Source organism: Mandrillus leucophaeus, unplaced genomic scaffold (assembly GCF_000951045.1).
Source record: "Mandrillus leucophaeus isolate KB7577 unplaced genomic scaffold, Mleu.le_1.0 Scaffold439, whole genome shotgun sequence".
Taxonomy (NCBI): Eukaryota; Metazoa; Chordata; class Mammalia; order Primates; family Cercopithecidae; genus Mandrillus; species Mandrillus leucophaeus.
In genome coordinates this window covers 370,274-394,197 of record NW_012104687.1, presented here as the reverse complement: position 1 = coordinate 394,197, position 23,924 = coordinate 370,274, and the positions used below count along the sequence as shown (strand labels likewise).

Sequence of the window (23,924 nt, the reverse complement as noted above, 5' to 3'; positions counted from 1 at the left end):
TCTCTCTAAACACACCCGAGCCCCAGGTGGCCGTCCTCCTTAAGCCCCACCTGGGCAGGCCCCATAGGGCACAGCTGCCACCCCTGGACCTCACCTGTCTGGTTGATGCTGACACTGGCAGTACGGAAGCTGCGGCTGGTCACCAGGCCTGAGACACCGTTGCGGGCCTCTACGGTGAAGGTGTAGTTCATGTGAGGCTCCAGGTCGCTGACTGTCACACTGGTGCGGGTCAGTCTGTGTGGAGGTTCTGAGTAGCGCACACTAGACTCACACGGCCCACACTCCCCAGACTCGGGCCAGCACTGTTCGCAGGTGATGCTGTAGACGATGTCCTCGCGGCCCCCGCTGTCCTGAGGGGGTGTCCAGCGCAGCTCCACCTTGGCACCCATGCCCACGGCCGTGAGGTAGTGTGGGGCGGAGGGGGGTCCTGCACAGACGGGAGGAGTCAGTGCTTTGCTGGACCCAGGCGGATATGTCACACGTCACCCTCAGTCACACCACCCTGACCCACTGCAAGACTCACGTGTGCAGGGCATCGACATTGGGTCCTGAGGTGCCCGGAAGAAGCCTTCCTCACACTCGCAGGAGGTGGCACCCTCAGGGGATGGCAGCGTGTGCTCAGGGCACTCCAAGCAGGGGCTCTCAGACACCTCAAACTTAAAGAATCCAGGCGAGCAGGCTGGTGGGCACAGGACAGACAGAGCACGAGGACATCAGTTCAATCTGCTTCCACCCCACGTGACTGTCTCATTCCCTCACCAGGGACCCCTGCCCTGCAAACAGGTCAATAAATCTCTATGGACCTGTTTTCTCGTTGGCAAAATGTCTTGTGATGGGAAAATGCATGGCAAGAGCCTAGCATGTAGCAGGCACCCAGGAAGTGCTTCACACACATGCTGCAAACCTTTGCTTCACTCCCCACTGGCTCCTGCAAGAAGCACCACACCCCTGAGCCTGGCATTTAAGGCCATACCTTGCCTTTCGGCTAACCAAGAATCCCATCACAGCCTAGCTAAGCACTTCACCAAGCACGCTGCCCACCGGCCTCATTCCCATTCATCCGTGCAGACTAGCCTGTCAGGTCCCCACCTGGGTAGCTGAGAGCTGCCCAGGGCAATGACTGCCTCTTCTTGACCATGTGTATTTGTTGACTGTCACCACCACCCTGACTCACTGGCCAGCCTCATCAGTTCAGGATGCCATTCCTGCAGGTGTTCCCTCCAGCCCAGGACCTGCCCGCCTTTCCATTCGGGGCTGACCAGGAAGCAGGAAAGGCCAAGCCCCCGGCATTTTCTCTGGCTCTGCTTCCAGGACCGAGTCATATCCGTCACTCACAAGGACAGCCAGGAAGTGACTCTTCCTCCCCCAGTGGCCAGTCCTGTCCTGGCCCAGCAGGCTGGGGGCTCAGGCACCTGACTCCGGGGGCTTCTTCCTCCCACCACCCTATCCTGTCTCATCCCACCGCTGCCCTAAGCCCCTTCCTGGCCCTACAGGCAGGAAGCTGCCCAGACACAGGACTCATGGTGCAGGGCTGTCCAGGGCTTGGGCAGCTGCTGAAGTGGACAGGGTGAGTAGAGGCCACCCTAGGGAGCTCCCCCAACAACCCTACAATACTAATCCTTCAGATTGTTCTGGTGAGAGGGTCCTGAGACACCTCCAACCTCAGCACCACGTTCACCACACACACAATGATCCTCTGCTCTGTGTCTGGCCCAGCCCCAGTGCTGGGTATGCACCAAGATGAAAACAAACCCCTGATTTCAAGGAGCAGAAGCACCTGACAAGGTCTGCAAGACAGAGGGAGGAAACAAGCTAAGAGCTAAGGGGGTGGAGGAGGGGAAACAACCTTGGCCAGGAAGTCTGAGAAGTCACAGGGGACATTTTGGTTGGGGTTCAGAAGCTGCATAAGAGTTCAGCAGGGGAGTGATAGCTATTGGGAGAGGGAGTTAGGAGTGAGAAAGAGCATGACTAATACGGAAGGTATGAGTGGGTTTGTGGGCACAAATGTGGGGAGCAACAAGCAATAAAGCAGTTGAGAATGCCAGGCCAAGCAGCTGGGACTTTATCCTGGAGGCAATGGAAAGCTGCTGGAGGTCTGATGTGGGGAGGTCAGATTCCTGCCTTCAGGAAAAATCTGTGCCTGGAGGCAGCTTTTGTCCAAGACCCTGGGGACAGCCTGGCTCCTAATAGCCTAAGGACAACCCTCTCCAGAGAAGCCAGTTTCAAGTGCCCTGGCCCAAGCAGGCCGGGTAACTCTCAGGAGCAGAATCTGGAGCGAAGACTCTCTTCGTCCAGTCCCCTGTGTGAGCAGAGGTGGGGAGGGGGACCAGGAGTCAGGGGAACAGGACTCCAAGGACACCCAGCTCCGTAAGGTGCCAGATTGTGACTTCCTGCTAATGACTCTGCTCTCAGAACCAGGCTGCATCCCTGTCCCCTCCCCACCCTGGCCCAGGGACCACACAAACAGCCACTCTCACCTCCTCGGCCCATCCTGCTTCTGCAGACCCTCAGCATTGGCCCTTCGAGAGCTCAAGCACACAGGCCAGGGAAGGGGGCTTGTCCTGGGTCACGCAGCAGGACAGAGGAGGCCCGGGGCCCGACTCCTGCTCTGCACAGAGCCTGAAGTCCCAGTGACAGTGACCGCAAATAAGCACCTACTGTGCGCAGGGCTCGGGCTGAGCACTTTACACTCATTTAGTCCTCACAATCGACCTGCTATATACAGGCACTATTAGCGCTCGTTCCACTTTGGAGGTGAAGAGAGACAAAAAACCTTGCCTGAAGTCACCAAGCTCCCAAGACAGGAAATCAGAACTCAAACTTAGGATGTCTGATTTTCAGCCTCTCTCCTCTCCCACTCCTTTTTTTTTTTCTTTTCTTTTTTCTTTTTTTGTTTTTGAGATGCAGTCTCGCTCTGTTGCCCAGGCTGGAGTGCAGTGGTGGGATCTCAGCTCACTGCAACCTCTGCCTCCTGGGTTCAAGCAACTCTCCCGCCTCAGCCTCCTGAGTAGCTGGAACTACAGGCACCCGCCATCATGCCTGGCTAACGTTTGTATTTTTAGTAGAGATGCAGGCCGGTCTCGAACTCCTGGCCTCAAGTGATTCACCCGTCTCGGCTTCCCAAAGTGCTGCGATTACAGGCGTGAGCCACCGCACTGGGCCTCTTTTCCCACTTCTGTTCTTAGGAACACTTCAATTTGGAGCAAAGAGCAATCAACATTCTGAAACAAGCCTGAAGAGACAGGAGATAAGGCCTGACCCACTTCAAAAGCCAGACGCTCCCGATTATTTTCAGAGTAGCTGTGGGTCTCTGTGTTGTGGAGGGAGGGGGAGGGCATTGCCCACCACAGATCTGGGCACTTTTGTGTCTGTGAGCAGAGAAGTGTAGAATCCAGCCCAGGGGGTTGGTTGGGTGGCTAAAGTGGTCTTCCTCAAGCCCCAAATGTCTTTCAAGTCTCCTATTGTATTTGGAAACCCATGAGTATATTGCATCCCTCCCCATAACGTATCTGCATGATACAAAAATAGCTCTCTCCTCCCCCAGATCTTTGAGCAAAACTGAGACTCCAGAAAGCCGGGCCGTGTTTATCCTGGGGTTTCAATTCCCCCAAATGCCCTGACTTGTCTGCTGAGGAGACTTCACCTGGCTAAGTGCTGGCTCCAGGTGGTCCAGGGCCAGCAGACTTGGGAAGCTCGGGGGCATTCCCAGCTCAGGCTCTCAGGCCAGGCAGGGGCCATAAACCCCCACAGCCCGGCTCGGACCCACTGAAGGTTTTAGCAAACCCTCACAATGTCCCGACTCCCCACCGTGCGGCTGCTCCTATGCCAAGAGGAGGAAGTGGGGGAAGAGACGGGCTCTTTGGCCCCAGCGCCCGGGGGTGGCTTGCCTGCTGCCGCCAGGAAAGAGGGAATTTGGAGAGATTTCCGCTGCGGATGTGCCAGATAATACAGTGGAGAGGCAGCGTCAACAGGGCATGTGCCTGCCCGACGAGATGTGCTTCCCCTCCTCCAACCACAGAGCTACCAGGGCCTGTCTCCAGGACCCCGCCAGAGTTTCCAAGTACTCAGGGGTCCCAGAGTTCATGAGTAGGACACCAGCAAGCCCCTGTGTTCTTCCTGACTTTATCTAGTTGGATTTCCTGGCATTCTGGGCGGGCAAGTGGGGACAGGGGTCACACACACTCAAACACACCCATATACACCAAATACCTACTGTTCCTTAGCCAACCAGCAAACTCCTATGCATCCTTTAATACCCAGCTTAAGCTCCTCTACACAGCCCTCCCAGACTGCCCAATTCCTGGCCCCCCTGGCCCCCATTAGGGCATCTATTAATCTTATGTTTACCAAATAGAAATGTGCACTTCATATGTGTCTGGCACAATGTTGGGTGCTAGGATATGATGGTGAGACAGATAAACACCGTTTCAGCTCCAGGGGAATTCATAACTTGGCTTTCATGCTCCATTAGAAATTATTCCTGCATGTATCAGGAGCTTCTGTGAGAGTAGCAGCTCCTGAGGAGCAGGAATGGAGACCAATTTATCTGTATCCCATGGCCCAGTGGTGCTCAGTTAATGTTTGCTGAATGGAAGGACAGACGGATGGATGGATGGATGGATGGATGGATGGATGGATGGATGGATGGATGGATGGATAGATGGGTGGGTTGGTGGGTGGATGGGTAGATGAGTGTGTGGATGGATGGATGGGTGGATGAATGGACGAATGGCTGGAGAGGGTATGAGTGGGTGGATGAATGGACAGATGAATGGACAAGTGGATGTTTGGGTTGGTGGGTGGACGGGTGGATGAGTGGGTGGGTGGATGGAAGGATGGATGGATGGGTGGAGGGGTGGACGGATGGATGGATAGATGGGTGGGGAGGATGGACAGATGAATGGACAAGTGGACGGGTGGGTTGGTGGGTAGACAGGTGGATAAGTGGATGGATGGATAAGGGATGGATAGGTGGGTGGGTGGGTGGAGGGATGGATGGATGGATGGATGGATGTGGAGGATGGACAGATGAATGGACAAGTGGATGGGTGGGTTGGCGGGTGGACAGGTGGATGAGTGGATGGATGGATGAGGGATGGATAGGTAGGTGGGTGGGTGGAGGGGTGGATGGATGGATGGGTGAGGGGATGGCTGGAGGGGTGGATGGATGGATGGGTGGAGGGGGGTATGAGTGGGTGGATGGATGGACAGATGAATGGACAAGTGGATGGGTAGTTTGGTGGGTTGGCAGGTAGATGAGTGAATGGATGGATGATGGATGGATGGATGGATGGTGGATGGAAGAGTGAGTGGGAGACAGAATGGGTGGCAAACCTACCATGTACACATGAAATATGCACTCCAGGGCCAGAGAAGTGAGCAGTGTTTCAGCGCCCAGAGAGACACTGTGGAGAAGGTCCACCAGGATGCCTACTTGCCTTGCACAAGAGCCTAACTTTGGCACACCTGTGGCACACCTGTGGAGAGCTGTTCTGGCCCCGGTTGTCTGGCAGGCCTGGGCCACTCCGAGCAGGGGAACTGGGGCACAGTGGCTGCACCTCCGGCTATACCCTGGTTTTTCCAGTTCCTGATGCCCGCCCCTCAGGTGGCAGCATGAGGTGACTCAGGGACAGACGCCCTTATCGTGACGCAAGTCCAGCCCCCAGTGGAGCCCCTCATCCCAAGGCACAGCCACCTCCCAGGCTGGCAGTGGCAAGGTTGTGAGGTCAAGAGGTCATGGTGGCAATTTACCTAGGGCTAGTCACCGCCCAAGCCCGGCCCAGCAGGCGACCGCAGGAACCACCTTGGCCCAAGGATGTGGAGCTTGGACTTTGTCTCTGGGCCCTGACAGACGGCAAATGGCGACCTATGGGTTACTGACCCAGCAAATAAGGGAGCTGACAACCTCAGGCCCTGGTGGCTTCTTGTTCCCAGCAGGCCCTGTCGTCCCTGCAGAAGGGGGGCTGCCCCCAGGGCCCGATGGCTGCCAGCACCCTGTCCCTTCCACACACACCCTAAGGAGCTATCTGCAGGCACATTCCTCCACCATTGATAAGCACCGCTCCCCACCCCAGCCCCCGCTCCCCACCTCAGCCCCCGCCTCCCGCTCCCGTCCTGCCACCAGCCTTTCATCTTCTGTTTGCTTTCCCTCGCCTCCTTCCTTCCGTTCTGGGGACCCACTTACCTCCAGGAGGGAGAAAGGGAGGGTGAGAGGGAGGGAGAAGCCGGTGCCCGCCCAGCGGAGCTGCCAGCACCTAGCTTTGCCCCCAGTGTGAGCTGAGGGTGGGGCAGACAGGGCACAGAGGTGAGAGATACCACGGGGGGCTGGGGGTGCTGCCACCATGGTCCCACCTCTGTAGACCAGAAGAAACATCACAGAAATAAGGCCCAGTGAGACTTCCCAAGGAGGGGACAAGCCTGCGAGCCACGGTCAGCAGCTCCCAGAGTCCCCCACCTGGGGAACCACCCATGATGTGATGAAACAGGAATCCTGCCACAGCCCCCGCCACGGCCCGAGACCACCCTGTCTAAAGACCGCCTTCACCAGAGCCATACCCTGGCCAGGGGCTCCTCCCTGTCAGCTCTGGACCTTAGGCCACTTGGGCTGCAAGCAGTGGGACCTCTCCTCACCACACTTGAGTCACACAGTCAACAGCTTCCCCGGGGTTCAGACTGAGCCCCAGTGGGAAACCACAGGAGGGAAGCTCAGATCACCAGGTTGGCAGCGTCCTTCAGGGCCACAGGTCCAGCCCACTCATTTTACAGATTGGGGTGGGACCCCGAGGGGACGTGCTATGGTCATACAGCCTGTGGGTGGAAGGACACACATCAGGGGCAACTGCCTTCCTGTACCAGGCCCCCGTTCTTTTGGTGACTGTTCACTGCTTCCTCTCTGGACCTCAGTTTCCTCATCTGTAAAATGGGGATCAAGTCCTCATCCTCTCCGGGTTGTGTGTGAAGAAAGAAGAAAGCCCTGATTATGAGATGTTCAACATGGTGCCTGGAATGGGGTGTCCCTATGAACCGGGGGATCATGAAACAGTAGGGAGGGGACATCCCCAAGGGGCTGGGCCCCCTGAGGGAGCAGGGGCCTCTCAGGAGGGAATCTCCAACCCCCCACAACCCCAGTTCTGGCCTCCCAGCTGTTCAGCTGAGCCGCTGGCCAAGACCGCTGGCCACCTGCTCACCTGGCCAGCGGTCCCCAGGGCTGAGGCGCCAGCAGGGGCCCCGCCAGTTCAGCTGCTGAAGCCAGCACAGGAAGCGGAGACAGGGAGACAAAGCAGCCCCCAGGGACAGCGGTCAGCCCGAGTGACTCCACTGTCCGTCCAGCAGGCAGGGCCAGAGGCGGGGAGGGGGAACCAAGGGAAGCTGGCTCATTCCTGACATAGTTCACGGGAGCGCTCCGGGCAGCGTGCCCACCTGCCGCGCACAGCACCTGGGAGGTGCCTCCCTTCCTCTGTCCACTTAACTCTTTCCTGAGCTCCAGGCTTCCTGGGGAAAGAACCCTGAGGAGAAACGGACAAGCTGGGAATAACCTAGACAAGGTGTCAGGTGACCTCAGGGTGCCCCGCCTTGCTCTGGGTCTGGTTTGTCACCAGGAGGAGCCCCAGTGAAAGAATCTGGGTCTCCAGGCCTCGGGAGGGTCCAGCAGGGAGGGCAGACCCTGTGCCTCCCTCTGGTTCTCCCTCAATGTGCCCAGCAGTGCCCTCTCCAGGACCCCTGCCTCCAACAGAGCCCCCAAGCCCCTGCAACAGACCCTGCCATCCCCAGGACTGGCCAGAGAGCCTACCCCAGGGCCAGGAGCTGAGTCAGGGATTCCAAAGGAACTGGTCACTTCCCGCCCCGTTTCCTGACCCATCCTGCAGCCTGGGCACCGCTGCGCTGCCTGGATTCAGATCCTGATGCAGCCACATCTTAGCTGTGTGACTTCAGGCAAGCCTCTTTACCTCTCTGAACCTCAGTTTCCTCATCTATCAAATGGGATTGATCACAGTCCCTGCCGCACAGAAAGGCAGTGTGGATTCCACTCGCACATCTGATAAAGTGCTTGCTTGGCTCAGCGCCTGCCCCTCCGACGGCTCCTGTCTACGGTAGCGACTGTCATCACTTCCTGCAGCAGCATGGCCAGGGGCTGCTGAGAAAAGTCTAGAGGCATAAAGAGGAGCCAGCTGGGCGTTCCTGGCATCTCACGCACCGGCACCCATCCACACTGAAAGGAATTTTGGTGGGAGGAGCCTGAGGAGGAACAACCCGGCAATAGGTGACTAGCGATTGACAGGGTCCCACCAACTAAGTAGGAAATTTCGCTCTTGGAAACTTGTCCTCCTGCTGGGCTGATCTTCCAACAGGGGGCTGCTCGGCTCTCTGCAAACAATCTGCCAGAACCCCGATCCCCCACCTCTAGAGGAGGGAAGGCTGCCCCCCTTCCTGGAGAGACACCCCCACCCCAACCGTCCGCTTATCTCTATGGGGCCTGTCTCACCAGCCTGTGGAAAGTTTTCAGCTGCCCCTCACCCCCACCCCCGCATTCTTGTGCGAGGATGTCATGTAGGAGGAGCCTGCTTGCCCCACTGGGCTGCCTCGTCCCGGGGCCCCCCCAACCCGCAGTCATTGTCTGAAACTGGGAGTGTGCATTCGAGGTCACCAAAAGCAGGGGCTGCTTGGGGAAGGGAGGCTCACTCAGCAGAGGGGAGCTGGGAAGACAAGGGGGCAATGGGATGGGCCGGAGCAGAGCCTACACCACAGGCTTATGGCCTGAGAGGCTCGTAGGGAACTTCTCATCCGGGGTTTACAGACCGTGTTAAGTAAGGTTCTGAGGACTTGCTTTGGGAGGCAAGTGGGGCCTATCACAAAGGGTTTCAGGGTCCTCCAACCCTTCAACCCCCTCCAAGGGCTGCGGGATCTATGGCTAGAAAACAAGCATAAAGTCTGCTGGTGCTGTTGAACTTTCTCATTTGACTCAAAGGAAACCCAAGGCCAGAGATGAGGGGGGATTTAGCCAAGGTGTGTGCATCGCACCCACTAAACCTCCAATTCCTTAACGTCCCGCTTATCTCAGCAAAGAAGATGCCAGAGAGAGGGGATGAGCCAGCCCTCCAAAGGTCCGCCTGCATTCCACAAATGCTCTGCCTCATGGCAATTTCCAGAAAAAGTCACCCATTGAAAATCCACATTGCTGTGGAGATTTCCGCTGTCACTGGCCCTGGCCACACCATGCCACAGCTTCCTCCATGTGAACTCACTAATGCCCAAGCCTCATTCCCCAAGGAGAGTCTGATTTAATTGGCCCTTTTCTGGGCCCAGTGTGTCATCTATAGAGGCCCCAATGGAAAATCAATAGAGGCCCCAATGGGAAGTTTGTGGCCCTGGGGAGATTCAGACAAGAAAGGCAGACCCTTGGCCCCGCTCCAACCTCTCCCTCAACAAAAGCATTTCCCAAAAGCTCCGCTGGTGATCCTGAAATGCAGCCAGGGGATGTGCACCCCGGGTCCAACTCAGTCACTTCTATGTACAAAAGAGGAGTTTGAGGCTAAGTACCTTGCTTAAGGCCACATAGTGAGTTGATAACAGACATGGAACTCGCTCCTGGTACTCCACCATGGGACCACAGTGCTGCTGCACAGGAGCTACTTAGTATACATTCGTGGGATGAATCAAAAATAACAGCCACATTTAAAAGTACTTACATGGCAGGCACTGACCTAAGCACTTTACTGTTAAGTCATTTGATTATCACAGCCACCCTACGAGATAGACGCTGTGATCATCTCCATTTAACAGATGAGGAAACTCAGGCACAGAGAGGTCAAGGAAATGGCCTAAAGCCACACAGCTAAAAACGTAGACCTGGGATTTGAACGCAGCCATTCTTGTTCTAGAGTCAACAGTCATAAAATCCACATTCTACTGTTTCTCAATTCATTCATTTTTTTTTTTTTTTCAGACAAGAGTCTCACTCGGTCACCGCAGGCTGGAGAGCAGTGGTGGGATCTCAGCTCACTGCATCCTCCACCTCCCAGGTTCAAGCAATTGATTCTCATGCTTCAGCCTCACAAGTAGCTGGGATTACAGGTGCACGCCACCACACCCGGCTGATTTTTGTGTTTTTAGTAGAGACGGGGTTTCACTATGTTGCCCAGGCTGGTCTCAAACTCCTGGGCTTAAGTGATCCACCCACCTCAGCCTCCCAAAGTGCTGGGATTACAGGCATGAGCCACCGCACCCAGCCACAATTCATTCATTCTTAATGAATGAGTTAATCCAGCCTTAATAAGGAAACTGATGTCTGGGAAGGATCTATAATTTCCACTAACAGAACTAATGTGTGTCAAAGCAGGGATGAGCCTACCAAGATCCCACGATTCCAAAGCTAAAGACCAGAACTTGGGAATGCAACCTGTCCCTCCAGAACCCCTTCCCTGCCACCAGAACCGTCACTCACCCTGGCAGGCATCCTCCACTTTCTCGTAGCCTGCCTGGCACAGGCACTGCCCAATGGGCACCAGCCACTCGCCATCCACTGCGCAGTGCATACGGGGCTCTTCACCCCCTGGTGGCACCACAGCATGGTCCACACAGGTGCCAGCCACAGTGGCCAGGGAGGGTGCATCAGAGCCGGCGATGGTCTCAGGAAAGCGGGCCAGGCTCTGCAGCAGCTCGGGGCACTTCTTGTAGTAGACACGGACGGAGAGCAGCGCCACACAGGCACCGATATCCTGGAAGGCCAGGTAGAAGCCTTTGCGGGTGAGCGGCCCCACGGAGCGCTCCTCCACGTTCAGTTTCACGTGGCGTGCCTCGAAGTCGCTGCTGACGGTGATCTCATCGGGCGCAATGGTGTCAATCTTGGTGAACAGGCGCTTCTGGAAGTTGGTGCCATAGTCCAGGTCCGACTCGGCATAGTAGAGGTTGAAAGTCTCCTTGCAGGAGCTGGCACCGCCAGGGAAGCTGTTGCAGTCACGCACAGTAAACTTGAGTTCAATGAAGATGCGCTCGGCCTCTCCTCGGTACACCCAGTTGGTGCGGAGCCAGTTGTCCTGGTCACCAGACATCACGTTGCACACGGAGTACATGTAGATCGGCATGTCATTCATGATGTTTTGCATCAGGTCCCACTGTGAGGGGAAGACACAGGTTAGCGTGCGCAGGCGCCTAGGGAAACTGAGGCCCAGGTGGCACAGCAGGGCACTAGGAAGACACTTTCTGGTACGTGCTCTCCCGGTTCTAAAGTGAAGGAAACTGAGGCCTGGGGCGGGTAGGGGATGTATCCATAAGTGGCTGAGCCAGAATCTGGCCCCTGGTCTCGCTCTCACATATCTGGAAGCTGAACCTCCCTATTAGACTGTGAGCCTGAGGGTGGAGTCCGGGGCTCCATGTGACCTTAGGTGGGTTATGCTCTCTAAGCCGCCATTTCCTCATCTATACAATGGGAGCAAGACCCCCTACCTCGCAGAATTGCTGTGAGGATAAAGGACAGAATATCTACACTGGCCGAGCACAGTGCTTGGCACGAGGTAATAGGCATATGGGCAGATAGTATGATTATTGTTACCGTTAGTATTATTCAACGCACACGCATGTGTGTTGACAAGCACAGGAGTGGCATTAAGTCAAAAACAACGGATGATCCTCTCCATCATTTAGAATCTGGCTTTGGAGCAGATCAACACGTTCCTCCCTCCCTGGATCACAACTCAGCCTTCTCTGGAAAGAATTCCTAGCTTAAGCCACAGTTGGACCAAGTGCCCCCTGCCATCCAGCTCCCACAGTTGCCCATGTTCCCCTTGCCCTGTACCCCTTGCCATTTATCAAGGTGCACTTGGTACGGCACATGGGGACACCAACATCTGGGCTCCCACACGAGATTCTGAGCTCCTTGGCCAGGGTCTGCATCTAATTCACCTGTGTCCCTAGGGCCTGCCTGAGACAGAGTAGGTGCTCAGGGAAGCGTTTGTTGAATGAATGAACAAAAGAATGGATGAAAGCACAGGGGAGGAGGAGAGAGGCCCAGGCTATACTGTGGGACATTGGCCAAGGCCCTACATGCCCTTGGGCCTCAGTTTCCCACTCTGTATAATGCCTGGGTTGTATTAGGTGACCCATGTTCCCTCTCGGCTAGGCTTCCAGGATCCTAGGAACCTGCTCAGGGCTACACCCCAGCCAAGCCTGCCCAGAGCTAGGGTGACTAGGGACAAGAACCCGACTCATGCAGATCTGGCCAGCTGTGGGGACTATTCCAAGTAGTCCCTGGGAGACAGTCCCCTCTCTCAGCTCAGGGCCCCAGGACGAACTCAGCAAGGGCCCACTGTATAGAGAGGGAAACTGAGGCCCCAAGAGCCGCAGCATGTTCCCCAAGATCACACAGCAGACACACACAGCTGGGGGGAAAAGCCTCCAGCCCCTGCCCCCACTCCTGGTCACATCAGGACAGCATAGAGGGGAAGACCTGGGTGAGAATGAGGCAGAGAAATGCAGCCCCCTACAGGAAGGGGAAGCAACAGCTGGAGGTGGGAAAGGGGCGGGCAGGAAGGAACTTGATCAGGTTTTCCTGTTCCCTGTCTCTTCTTCACCTCTCACCTCCTGGGCTGAGATCTCAAGACAGGGGACACCTTTAACCCCTTCCCGCCCAAGAGGTGGATGGGGGCTGTCAGAGATCCCTCTGACTGTCAGCCTTTCTGGAACATGGAAGGCCCAGCTCCACTAGGGCCTTCTCTGTCTCCCCAGTTCCCCCCACCTTTCAGGCTTACACCTACCGCCCCCAGTACCTTCCCATGCCCATCCAGCCCCGGCCTGGGCCGGCTGCCTCTGAGTCTGGTGTGAGAAGCTGGACCCTGAGCCCGAGACCTGGCTGAGCTGCTGAATTGAAGCCATGCCCCATGCTCCCTGGGCCTCAGTTTCGCCATCTCTACAGGGGACCAGCAGCTCCATTCCCACACCCCTCCCCACCCCGAAGGCTTACGTACCCCTTTGCCATACGGGTGTGTGAGCCAGCCGAGCTCCCCTCCAGCTGCAGCAAAGTCCAGCAGTACCACTGAAAGAGAGAAGGGAGAGGGGGTGAGCCTGACTTCAGGAGTCAGACCATGGCAGAAAAGGTGAGGATCCCTCCAGGAACCCCAACTCTTAGACAGAGAGAGACCCCACCACACAGGGTCACCATATCCAAGAAAACCATCCCTTGACTCATGAGGGAAACAGGCCCAGAATGTTTCCCTCATGAGAACCACGAGGGATGGAACCCAGCTGAAGCCACAGAGCAGGTTGGGGTCAGGACTGGGCCTCTTGTCTCCCAGGCTAGGATTCCAGCCATGCTGCCCTCCTCTGTTAGTCCCCAGCTGGGCAGAGCAGGCCAGGGAGCTCAGCCCAGCAGGAGAACAGCAGCTGGGCAGAGAGCTTGACTGAGCAGGGTATTAAATGACACCACACCGCCCCGTCTGCTTCCTTGAACAAGGCCCTTCGGCAGCACTTCACATGCATGTGGGCCTTGGGGACACTGGTGTCTGCTTCTGCCACGTTCCCCCCAGCAGGAAACACACCAAGCCCACTCAGGTCATGTGGCACACACATATACACCTATATGTACACGTGCATCTTGTGGCACTCCAAGAAGAGAGTCCTGTTAACAGGTGGGAACAGCTCCAGGGTGGAGGAGGGAAGGGGGTATCTGGAAACCGATCTTCTCACCACAAAAGCCACAGAGCAGGCAGGATAAATCCCTGAACCCATAGGGCCCCTAAGAGGGGCCCAAAGATACACACAGCTGGCGAGGTCCCCTCCCTGGGAAAGTCACTCCCACCGCCCCTGCCCCTCACATCCTGACCACTGCCCTGCCAGGGGTGCCAGAGTTTCCTGGGGAATCAGGGGTGAAAGCCCTTGTAGGGGACATTCTAGGCCCAGAGGGACCAGGTATCAGGACCATCCTGTTCCCAGAGAGGCAACTGGAGCCTGGCGGAGGGATGCACTCCCAGGGGCTTCCCTAGACCAGTCCTGCCCTTGGGCTCCTCCCACTGATCCACCCCAGGTTCTCCGCCAGGCTCAGAGGCCATAGCCAAAACCTAAGACCCTAGGTACTGCCCCCGCTCCATTTCCAAGTAAAGTCCAGGTAGCTGCCAATAAGTGCTGCCCTCCCTAGAGGGTAAGGAGATGGAAAAATGGAGGCACAGAACCCATGCAAGATGGATTCAGAGGGTAAAGCCCTAAGGTGGGGGTAAAGAAACCAAGTCAATGCTTCCTTTGGGCCCTGGAGCATGAGGAATCTGCCTCAGAAGCCCCATTCCTCAAGGCCAGCACCGGAGAAGGACTCAAAGGGTGGACAGAGCTCCAGGCAGGCTGGGAGCAGGGATGGACTGGTTTGGGGAGATGGGAGCTGGGCTCTGAGGGCGGTCTTGGAAACCCCTTCCTGAAGTGACATGGCCCTCCTACCTGGGCTGAAGGCCCCAGGCTGGGGCGTGAAATGCTGCCACCCCCACTACTGACCAGGCCAGACCTCTCTAAGAAGGGTCAGGCAGCCCAGACAGGCAAGAGGAAATCCAATGTGGCACCGGCCCCATGGCAGAGGCTGTGGGGATAGGGGAGGGTGGCTGGGGGCAGCGAGGTGGGCAGGGGCAGGGATTTGTTCAGACATGCCCAGGGCCGGGGCTTTGAAACTCACTAACCCCACTAGCAAATGGAATGTTCCAGCTACACAGGAAGGAATCTGGAGGCTCCTGATTTCAGCAGGGTGGGTAGGACAAAGGTTCCTCACAGTCCTGCAGCCCCCCCTCAGATTGACAGGAGGCTGAGGTCTGTGCCCAAGTGAGAGGGCTCACCGCTACTAGGCTTCTGAAGGGTTAACCTGGCATGGAGGGCCCTCCCTTTCCAGCCTAGGCCTGGCTCTAGAAGTAGCACAGGGCTCAATCAGAGAAGAAAAGAAGCCCTCACGCAGGAAGAAGCCCCCCCCCCAGCCCCGGGTTTCCAATCCCGGCCCCCTCCCAGGGAAATTCCCTCAAACCAACCACCAGGAACAGGAGGCGCCCAGCGCTGGGTCCCTCCGCCCTGACGCGGGCGCGGCTCTTTCCCCAGGTTCTTCCAGGGACAGAGGCTCCCACTTCGCTGGAAACGGTGGGAGCCTGGGAGCCCCTCAGCTGCCCCAGACGGCTTCCTGGAGAGGCTTAGGCTAAGCAGGGCTTATCCATGAGCCCTCTATCCCCTTTCCTTCCCATTTCTGTGGGGAAAAAAAAGCAAAAAACACCTCCTTCTTTGCCATGAGTTCCATCGTAAGTGCCATCTTTGTGGGTCCACATTGCTCCACAGTTTCCTCCACAAATGCAGGACTACCACCCACTGTCCTGTGGTTCCCTCCCTGCTCCCCCCATTCCTCTCTAACCAAGACTAGCTGAGCCCTATAGGAAGTGGGGAAGTGGGCGCTCTGGGGAAAACATGAAAGAAAAGGGGAAGGGGACAGAGGGCAGACTGGGCCCCAGCAGAACCAGAAACCAGGCACTTTCTGGCACTCTCCAGCCCTCTTCCCATCAGCAGCACCCCAGCTCAGCACCCCCTGCCACCCGCCCAGGCCTCTGCCCAGCTATGCCAGGAAATCTACCATGACACCAACCATAAGGCAGGCAGGGCCTTGGCTCCAGCGGCCGAGAAGCGGGATGCTCAGGTCTGGTCCTCTGTTCAGAGGTCCCTGGTTGGCAAGGACTTGGGCCTCCCTCAGTTTTCCCATTTGTAAAAAAGAGGGCAGATTCAGTAGCTGTTGACGACCTAACAGGAGCCACGTGGGCAACCAAGTACAGCCTAGGGGCAAGGGGGCAAGAAAGAAGTCCACAGCAGCCTGGGGGTAGGTGAAAAAGGCACCTGTGTCCTCCTGCCTGCCCCCTAAGCCACCCCCAGGCCGTCACAACGCATCCAACCTGGTTCCCAGGAACTGAAACCAGCAGCTGCCAGCTGGGCCATCATGCCCACACCCACCTAAGCACACTTCTCTAGGGAGTCTTTCACGGGGACTCAGAGTCAAGCAAAAATGTACCCCTACCCCAGTGCAATACACAAGCCTTTCCCCATGCACCCCATGGGGTGTGGGGGTGGGGTTTAACCACAGGCTGGGGAGAGGTGGACGCAGGGAACAAGAACAAGGCAGCTCCAGGCTTCCAAGCCAGCTCGGGGCTGCAGCAGCAAAGCACCAGCCTAATTCCCCACTCCCCATGGGCAGCCGAGGAGAAAGGCCTGTAGTGATTCCAGCTGTCTCTCCCCTTCTCTCCAACCACAGTCCCTCAGGAAGGGGGAGGACCAAACGTTGGTGGGGCGGATATTGAGGGTGGCAGAAATCCCTACCATGAGTGCCTCCTGCAACCAGAGGTCCCAGTTGAGACCCGGGTCCTGTCACTCCAGAGACTGAGACAGGATGCCACCTCCAACACCTGCCACTGCACAACGGCTCCAGATCTGGCCTCTTTTTCTCCCAACACGGAACAGCAAAACCTTCAAACCCAGTTTGGGAGGCAGAAAAAGAAGGAAACAGGCCGGGCACGGTGGCTTATGCCTATAATCCCAGCACTTTGGGAGGCCGAGGCGGGTGGATCACCTGAGGTCAGGAGTTCAGGATCAGCCTGGCCAACATGGTGAAACCTTGTCTCTACTAAAAAACAAAAATTAGCCGGGCGTGGTGGCGGGCGCCTGTAATCCCAGCTACTCAGGAGGCTGAGACAGGAGAATCGATTGAACCCGGGAGGTGGAGGTTGCAGTGAGCCGAGACTGCCCCACTGCACTCCAGTCTGCAGTCTGGGCGACAAGAGCAAAACTCCGTCTCAAAAAAAAAAAAAAAAAAAAGGGGGGAACTTCTCACCCGCTTCCCCTTGTGGAGCCTGCGGAAACCTCGCTCTGCCCAGGCAGGCGGGGAAACCTTGCCCTCACTGTTGGAAATTGAAGCTGGCCTCGGCTGGGTGGACAGGAAGGTCCTCGGCCAGGGCAGGAGCCCCCATCCTCACCGCGACCTTAGCGGAGGGACAACACCCCCACTACACACCCGCCGCGCCATGAGCAAAGTCTTCGGCCCCTCACCCTGCGCGGCTCCGGGAACACTGGGGCGGGGGTGGATGATTCAGTCCCCCACCCCCGGGTGTCCTGACTCCCTGGTGGCCCTGGGCTGACAGCTCCACACGTAGGGAGGCCGCGCCCCCACCTGCCGCATTTCCTCGTTCTGAGTCACCCTTGCTCAGAACGCTTGACTTTGGGACTTCCTGTCCGCACTAGCTGCCCCTAACCTGCCCCGGGAGCCCGGGAGTGCGGCTTGGGAAGGAGGGAAAGGAGTGTGTGAGGAGGGATTGGCCCGAACCTTCCTCCACGCTCTCCCCCGGGACTGGAGGTGAAGGGGGGCATGGAGAAAATCTCAGGGAACACGGGCTTCGCCAGGGGGCTCCCGTCCGCCCGAGCCCCCTCCTCAAACTGCAAGGCCTGCACAGTATGCCTTCTCCGCAAAACCCCGGCAAGTGGGTTAGTAAATTCAGGTCACTAAGAAGCTGAGCCCGCGGAAAGCCTCCCAAACACCCAGTTCTCTAGGGCACTCCCCAAGCCCCCCGCCGGGACGCGTTCCCAAAGCCGCCGCCTGGACTGCAACCGCGTGGCCTGCGCCGCGTCCTCTTCTCCGCAGCCTCCGAGGCCCGTGCGACCAAGTTGAAATCCCTTATTCTCCGGAGCCCCTATGACCCCGGTTGGGGGCCAGGGCTCGCCTCGATCGCAGCCCGTGCGCCCTCCGGACTCCAGCTCGCCGGAACTGGGCGGCACCAGGTCGGTTTCCAAAGTTGCGCGGGTGAAGACGCGCCGGGCTCTGGGGGGCACTGGGGCCCGGGGGCCAGGGGGCCAGACGCCGCGCGCACTCACCTTCCTTGCCCTGCGCTGCCGTGGCCGGGGCCAGCGCACAGCCCCACAGCAGGGCGAAGCAGGCGCGGGCTGCCCAGAGCTCCATGCCGCGCTCCTTGCTCTCGGTCCGATTCCCCGAGCCCGGCGCCCGCACACCCGCAAGCCTGCACGCCGGCCTGGGTGTCCGCTCCCGCCAGCCAACCCGCGCGCAACTTCTGCCCCTCCTGCCCAGAGTCCTTAATGGAAGTTGGGTGAGAACCGACTCCTGTTCATTCATGCCCCGCGTGACGTCACCGAGGCCACGCCCTCAGGAATGTCTTTAAAGGGGCCGGGCTGGCACCCGGAGGAGAGGGAGGGGAAGTCCGAAGGGGTTTGGAGGAGGACCTTGGGGCCCTCTGGACTCGCGGGATCTCCGCAGGCCCTCCAGAATTTGAGCGTCTCAAAGCGCCAGCGCCCCTACGGGTTAGTCCCCAGGGATCTCTGAGCCTGGGATCCTCGTTGCAAACGTGGAATGGTTTTGCGCTGAGCCATACCCATTCTGTCCTTCACCTCTGAGACTGAGCTCAATGCGACTGAGCTGAACGCTGGCCTGAAGGCCTGAGCTGAAATGGATTGGGGGTCCAGTAAGCAGTTACCTTCTAAGCAGCAGGCCTGGGAGAGTGGCCCAGAAATAGACCCGGATGCCCTCCTTCCTAAAACCCTTGAAGAGTGTACCAAGCTGTTAATGGTCAAGAAGAGTATCTCTGTTCAGAAGCCTCTAAGCCTACTATGATCTAAGAGTAGGTTCATTTCCTCTGGCAATGGATCAGACATGCACTATCTTATTTATTAATCATTCTCATCTGGGAGGCAGGGGTCATCAAGAGGAAACTGAGGCTCCAAGAGCAGAAACAACATGCCCAAGGGGTGTACAGTTCATGGGTAGTAGAAGTAGGATTTGAATCCTGGTGGTCTCTGCTTGAACCATTGCTTCTTTTTGGGGAAGGGGGAAGGGGCGGCCATGCAGAGCACCCCTAGCCCCCAACCCTGGCATGGCAGGATTGGTTGATAGGTTTTGACACTTTGGAGGACACCTGCCTACCACCTGCCCCTTGATAAGGCCTCTTCACAAAACTTCCTCAGACATGAGCTCATCTCCCTTCCTGACAGAAGCGGCTAGTGTGAGTGAAACAAACGGCAAATGTGCTCTGGCCAGCCTGCCCGGCCACCCACGGCTGCCTGTTGGCCAATCACCATTTGACTAGTCTAGGAAGAGCAACTGTGGCAGGCCTGATTTCCTGGGAGGCCCCAGACTCCCTTTGCCTACCTCTTCCTCTCTGACCCCATCCTTGCTTCGACGTCCGGGACCTGCTACCCAGGCACCTGGGTCCTCTCTGCTGGATGTGGACATCTTGGCCTCTTGCCTTAGTGCCTGTTCTTGGGAAGCGGGTCCAGACGTCTCTTCTGCAGGAGGAGAGGAAGGGTTAATTACAGGTGTTGGGGTTAATTAAAGCCTTTGACCAAGAGGATAGGAGGAGAGCCTTGGTCCTCTGAGAGCCTGTGAGTGTGCAAGTGCCTGTGAGAATAAGTGCATGTGTGTGACGGTGTGAGATTGTGTTGAATGTGCATGCATGTGTGTAGACATGAGAGTGTTGATGTATGTATGACTCTGTGTGTGTGTATGGACATAAGTGTTGTATGTGACCAGGCATGGCGGCTTACGCCTGTAATTCTAGCACTTTGGGAGCCCGAGGCAGGCAGATCATTTGAGGTCAGGAGTTCGAGACATGCCTGGCCAACATCGTGAAACCCTGTCTCTACTAAAAATACAAAAAAATTAGCTGGGCGTGGTGCCACTCACCTGTAATCCCATCTACTAAGGAGGCTAAGGCTGGGGAATTACTTGAACCCCGGAGGCAGAGATTGCAGTGAGCGGAGATTGCACCACTGCACTCCAGCCTGGGCCAGCAAGACTCGGTCTCCAAAAAAAAAAAAAAAAATTGGTATATGTGTGTATGAGTGTGTGTGCATGGGCATGAGAGGATTTAGGTATGAGTGTGTGTGAGTGTGTATTTGAATGTGTGGATTGTGTGGATGTGTCTAGATGTGTGTATGAATGTGCATGTGGGTGTGAGAGATTTGTGTATGAGTGCATGCGAGCGTGGATTTGTGTATGCATGTATTTGTGAGTGTGCCATACTTCGCAGTAGTTGTGGAGTGAGTCCGCGAGTTTCTGAACAAGTTATTTCACTTTTCTGAGTCTCAGTTTGCTCACTGGGAAGATGTAAAGCCTATTTCGGAGAGTTACTGTAAAGATCAAATAAAGTCATGCATGTAAACTACGGGGGCCAGAACTACAGAAAGCGCGCATGAAATCTCAGCTGTTACTGGGTTACACACAGTTCAGCAACAGGAAGCCACATCCGTGGAGAGCCGGGCATGTGTTGTGCCCGGGGCTCTACGGACAGGCACATGGGGTGTGTGGATGAGTGTGAGCATGTGTGTAGTATGTGGTTTGGATAAGTGTTTTGCATGTTGTATTGGAGCCTCTGAGCTAGGGGTACTGGTGTGTGTAAGACTCCATGTGAGTTGCGTGGAAGCCACTGCTTGTACATGTATGTTATATGCCATTTGCAGGCTCCATCTGTCAGATGTGTCACTAGAGGACACACTGCAGGAGGACAGGGATGTTTGTAGAAAACAGGCAGTTCCTGGGCCAGACACGGTGGCTCACCTCTATAAACCCAGCACTTTGGGAGGCCAAGGCAGCTAGATCACTTGAGGTCAGGAGTTCGAGACCGACCTTGTCATCATGGTGAAATCCCATCTCTACTAAAAATACAAAAATTAGCCAGGCGTGGTGGTGCACGCCTGTAATCCCAGCTACTCGAGGTGGAGGAAGGAGAATCGCTTGAACCCAAGAGGCGGAGGTTGCAGTGAGCCAAGACCGCGGCACTGTACTCCAGCCTGGGTGACAGAGTTAGAGTCAAAAAAAAAAAAAAAAAGAAAACAGTCAGTGCCTGATACACACTAGATATTCAGCAAGCCTCCGCTGAATGAATGAACTGAGTGAATGACAGTGTTGCAAGTTCTGTGTTGCGTGAAACTCTCTGTACGTAGTGTTGGTCGGTCCTTCCGGTGACAAGTGTGGGTTTCCATGTGTGGCCTCAAAAGGTTGGATCCAAGCACACGCACATGGCGGGGTGCAGGCAGGCCCTGATGGCTGTGGGCCACATGCCCAGCAGTATATGCACAAGTTGAGGGCCGAGAGCACAGGGCAGGGTGTCGCTCACCTGCAGTGTGTGACGTGAGCAGAGGCCTATGGAAAGGAGTGGTATGTCAGGTGGCAGCAAGAGGGTATGGGGTGGGGGCCGTTCCCTGGCTTTTAGTCACCCATCTGATGACACACCCTTCCCTCTTTTCCTGTCCAACTCAGAGTCCTTCCCGCTCTAGGTGACTGGGTGCTAAGGAGGAAAGTTTTTCAGTGAGTCTTATAAAGCGGCACCAAAACGTGGTATTTACAGCGATACAATCAGCCCTAATGGAGATGGAATTACCCCATAAAGGCCCCAAGGAGCCCTCAGGGCCTCAGCGCCACTGCAGCAGACAAGGTTCCTGTACAGGCAGGTGGAACTCGAGTGAGTGTGTGTTTGTGTGTGACTGCCTCCCCTGCCAATCCCTGCCTCCAGCCCACCAGTCTGCTTAGGGGCCCACCTTTGCTAGGACTTAGCTGGGGCTGGGGACTGGGGTCAAGGAGATGACAAAGGTGAATGCTGAAGCCATGGCCTCACTTAACCCACCTTTAATCTGTGCCTGCCTTTGGCCAAGAGCATCAAAAAAAAAATAATGTGGCCTGGGCAATACAGTGAGACTCCATCTCTACAAAAGAAAAAAGAAAAAAAAAATAACTGGGCATGGTGGTGAGCACCTGTGATCTTAGCTACTCAGGCGGCTGAGGCAGGAGGATTGCTTGAGCCTAGGAGGTCAAGGCTGCAATGAGCTGTGATTGCACCACTGCACTCCAGCCTAGGCAACCAAGTGAGACCCTGTCTCAAAAAAAAAAAATTTTTTTAAAGAAAAGAAAAGAATTGTAGCCAATACTTATAAAGCACTACTGTGTCTCGGACCCAGTTCTAGGCACTTCTCTATAGCAATCCACTTAGTTCTCATGACACTTTCAATGAGGTGGCACTGCTCCTGTACACATTTTACAGAACAGCAAATTTGGAAGTAAAATTTGGAGCTGGGATTCTGGCCCAGACAGGCTAGATCCAGCACACACTGTCATGGGTACATCTGGATCATTGCCTCTGAATGGTCTCAGCCTCTCAAAGTGCCTCAGCCTCACCGCGCCCAGCCCCCTCCACTCATTTCAATCCACATTTCTTGAAGGCCTGCTCTATGCCAGGCCACTTCACCTCTGTGAACTCATTCAATCCTCTCTAGCCCTGGAAGGAAAAACTAATATTTCTTCCATTTTTGCAGAAACAATGTGGGGCTCAGAGAGAAGAAATGACTAAAATTACACAGTGGTACGTGGCAGAGATGGAACTAAGAAGTGAAGTGTGTCTCCCCCAGAGCCGAGTCGACCTGCTCTTTTTTGAACACATCCTGGGCTTTCATGCCTTTGTCCCAGCTGTGCCCTCTCCCCGGATGCCCCTTCCATCTGGGCAGCTCCTACTCGACCTGCCTTGGCATACATAACACAGGAGAACGGAGTGCCAAAGGGTAGGAAAGTGCCTGGTCTATAGTGCGAGCCCAACACAGATTTGGTGAATGAATGAACAGTGGGTCCAGCAGACCTGGATTCTGCCATGTAACCCACTGTGTGGCCTTGGTGGAGCCACGTGGGTGCAATAATCCTGGTTTCCACCCTTCAGGGCTGCTGCCTGGGACTCAGTGAGACCATCATGTATCTAATGCCCTTCGCTCAGTGCTAGGCACACAGTGAATGTGCATTGAATCTTAGCTATCTACCTTTACAATCGATGGAAAGTCACTTCTGAAGAACCGACTGGGTTCCCCCAGGCCAAATAAATAATTCCGGCTCTCACTCCCTCCTCTTTAGCCAGGGGGATCCCTGAAGCACAGAGGCCTGATTTTATTCCATCTTGCCATCCCCCATGGTGCCGGGCATACAGTGGTGCCCAGTAAACGTGTGTGTTACACACACATGCGGTAACTAGGGCCCCGTCTTTTTCAAAAGAAAACACTCCCCGGTTGCAGCCGCAAAGAGAGACTGTTCAGCTTTTCAGGTGAGGTTCTGGGGTGAACTCGTCTGAATAAAAGTTTTGCTGAACACCGCCTCACCCCCAGCAAGGAGGCAATTTGAGGTGGGGGCGGGGAGACTTAAATGTGGGCTCCCGGGTTTTAAAGGGGGTAGCGCGGGAGGAAGCCCCCCAATAATTGCGGGGCTTCCCCCACCCCCAGAGCTGGATTAGAGGCTGCGCCGCTTCCTTTGGGGCTCTCTCGCGCTTCCTGGGAGCCTTTGAAGTGGGTTCTCGGTAAATCCTGCCCGCGGGGCCTGGATGCGGGCGGAGCCTCCGGGCGAGGCGGGGCCTCAGCCTGGGCCCGCATTGGGGAGGCCGTCGCCCGGTAGCTTCGGCGGGTTCCGCCCACCTCCCGCCTGTATTCACAGCCCCCTTCCAACATCCCCGATTCCCTGAGGGCGCCTCTCATTCTGCTCGGCCTTGCCTTCCCCATCCGGCCACATCCTCCTCTCTCCCAATTCAGCTTCGACCCCCAACGCCTTTCCCTGACCATCGGAACCACAGGCTTTTCTTCTGCCTCTGAGTGCCAGTCTTCAACGAGGTGTTCTTTAAAAAAAATCAAAAAGCATCTCATCCTACGGAATGTGTGTGAAAAAATAAAAATAAAATAAAGAAAAAGCGGGCCGGACGCGGGAGCTCACGCCTGTAATTCCAGCACTTTGGGAGGTCTAGGCGGGCGGATCACCTGAGGTCAGGAGTTCGAGACCAGCCCGACCAACATGGAGAAACCCCGTCTCTACTAAAAATACGAGATTAGCCAGGCGTGGTGGCGCATGCCTGTAATCCCAGCTACTCTGGAGGCTGAGGCAGGGGAACAGCTTGAACCCGGGAGGCGGAGGTTGC

General features: G+C 56.2%; 1 protein-coding gene and 1 long non-coding RNA gene across 2 annotated transcripts in view; one reads left to right on the top strand and one right to left on the bottom strand.

The window, feature by feature from the left end:
- Window positions 1–18,107, bottom strand: part of EPHA2 (EPH receptor A2) — a 37,060-nt gene extending 18,953 nt beyond the window's left edge. The window contains exons 1-5 of the mRNA XM_011993952.1: window positions 17,854–18,107; window positions 12,960–13,027; window positions 10,442–11,111; window positions 524–679; window positions 95–427 (exon numbers count right to left, since the gene is read on the bottom strand). Of these exons, the coding sequence (XP_011849342.1) occupies window positions 95–427; window positions 524–679; window positions 10,442–11,111; window positions 12,960–13,027; window positions 17,854–17,938 (1,312 nt within the window). The 5' untranslated portion in view covers window positions 17,939–18,107. The remainder of the gene's footprint in view (window positions 1–94; window positions 428–523; window positions 680–10,441; window positions 11,112–12,959; window positions 13,028–17,853) is intronic.
- Window positions 17,216–19,340, top strand: LOC105549417. The gene is made up of 2 exons (XR_001007538.1): window positions 17,216–17,760; window positions 18,982–19,340. It is a non-coding gene; the product is annotated as an uncharacterized LOC105549417 (long non-coding RNA).
- The last annotated feature ends 4,584 nt before the right edge of the window (window positions 19,341–23,924 follow it).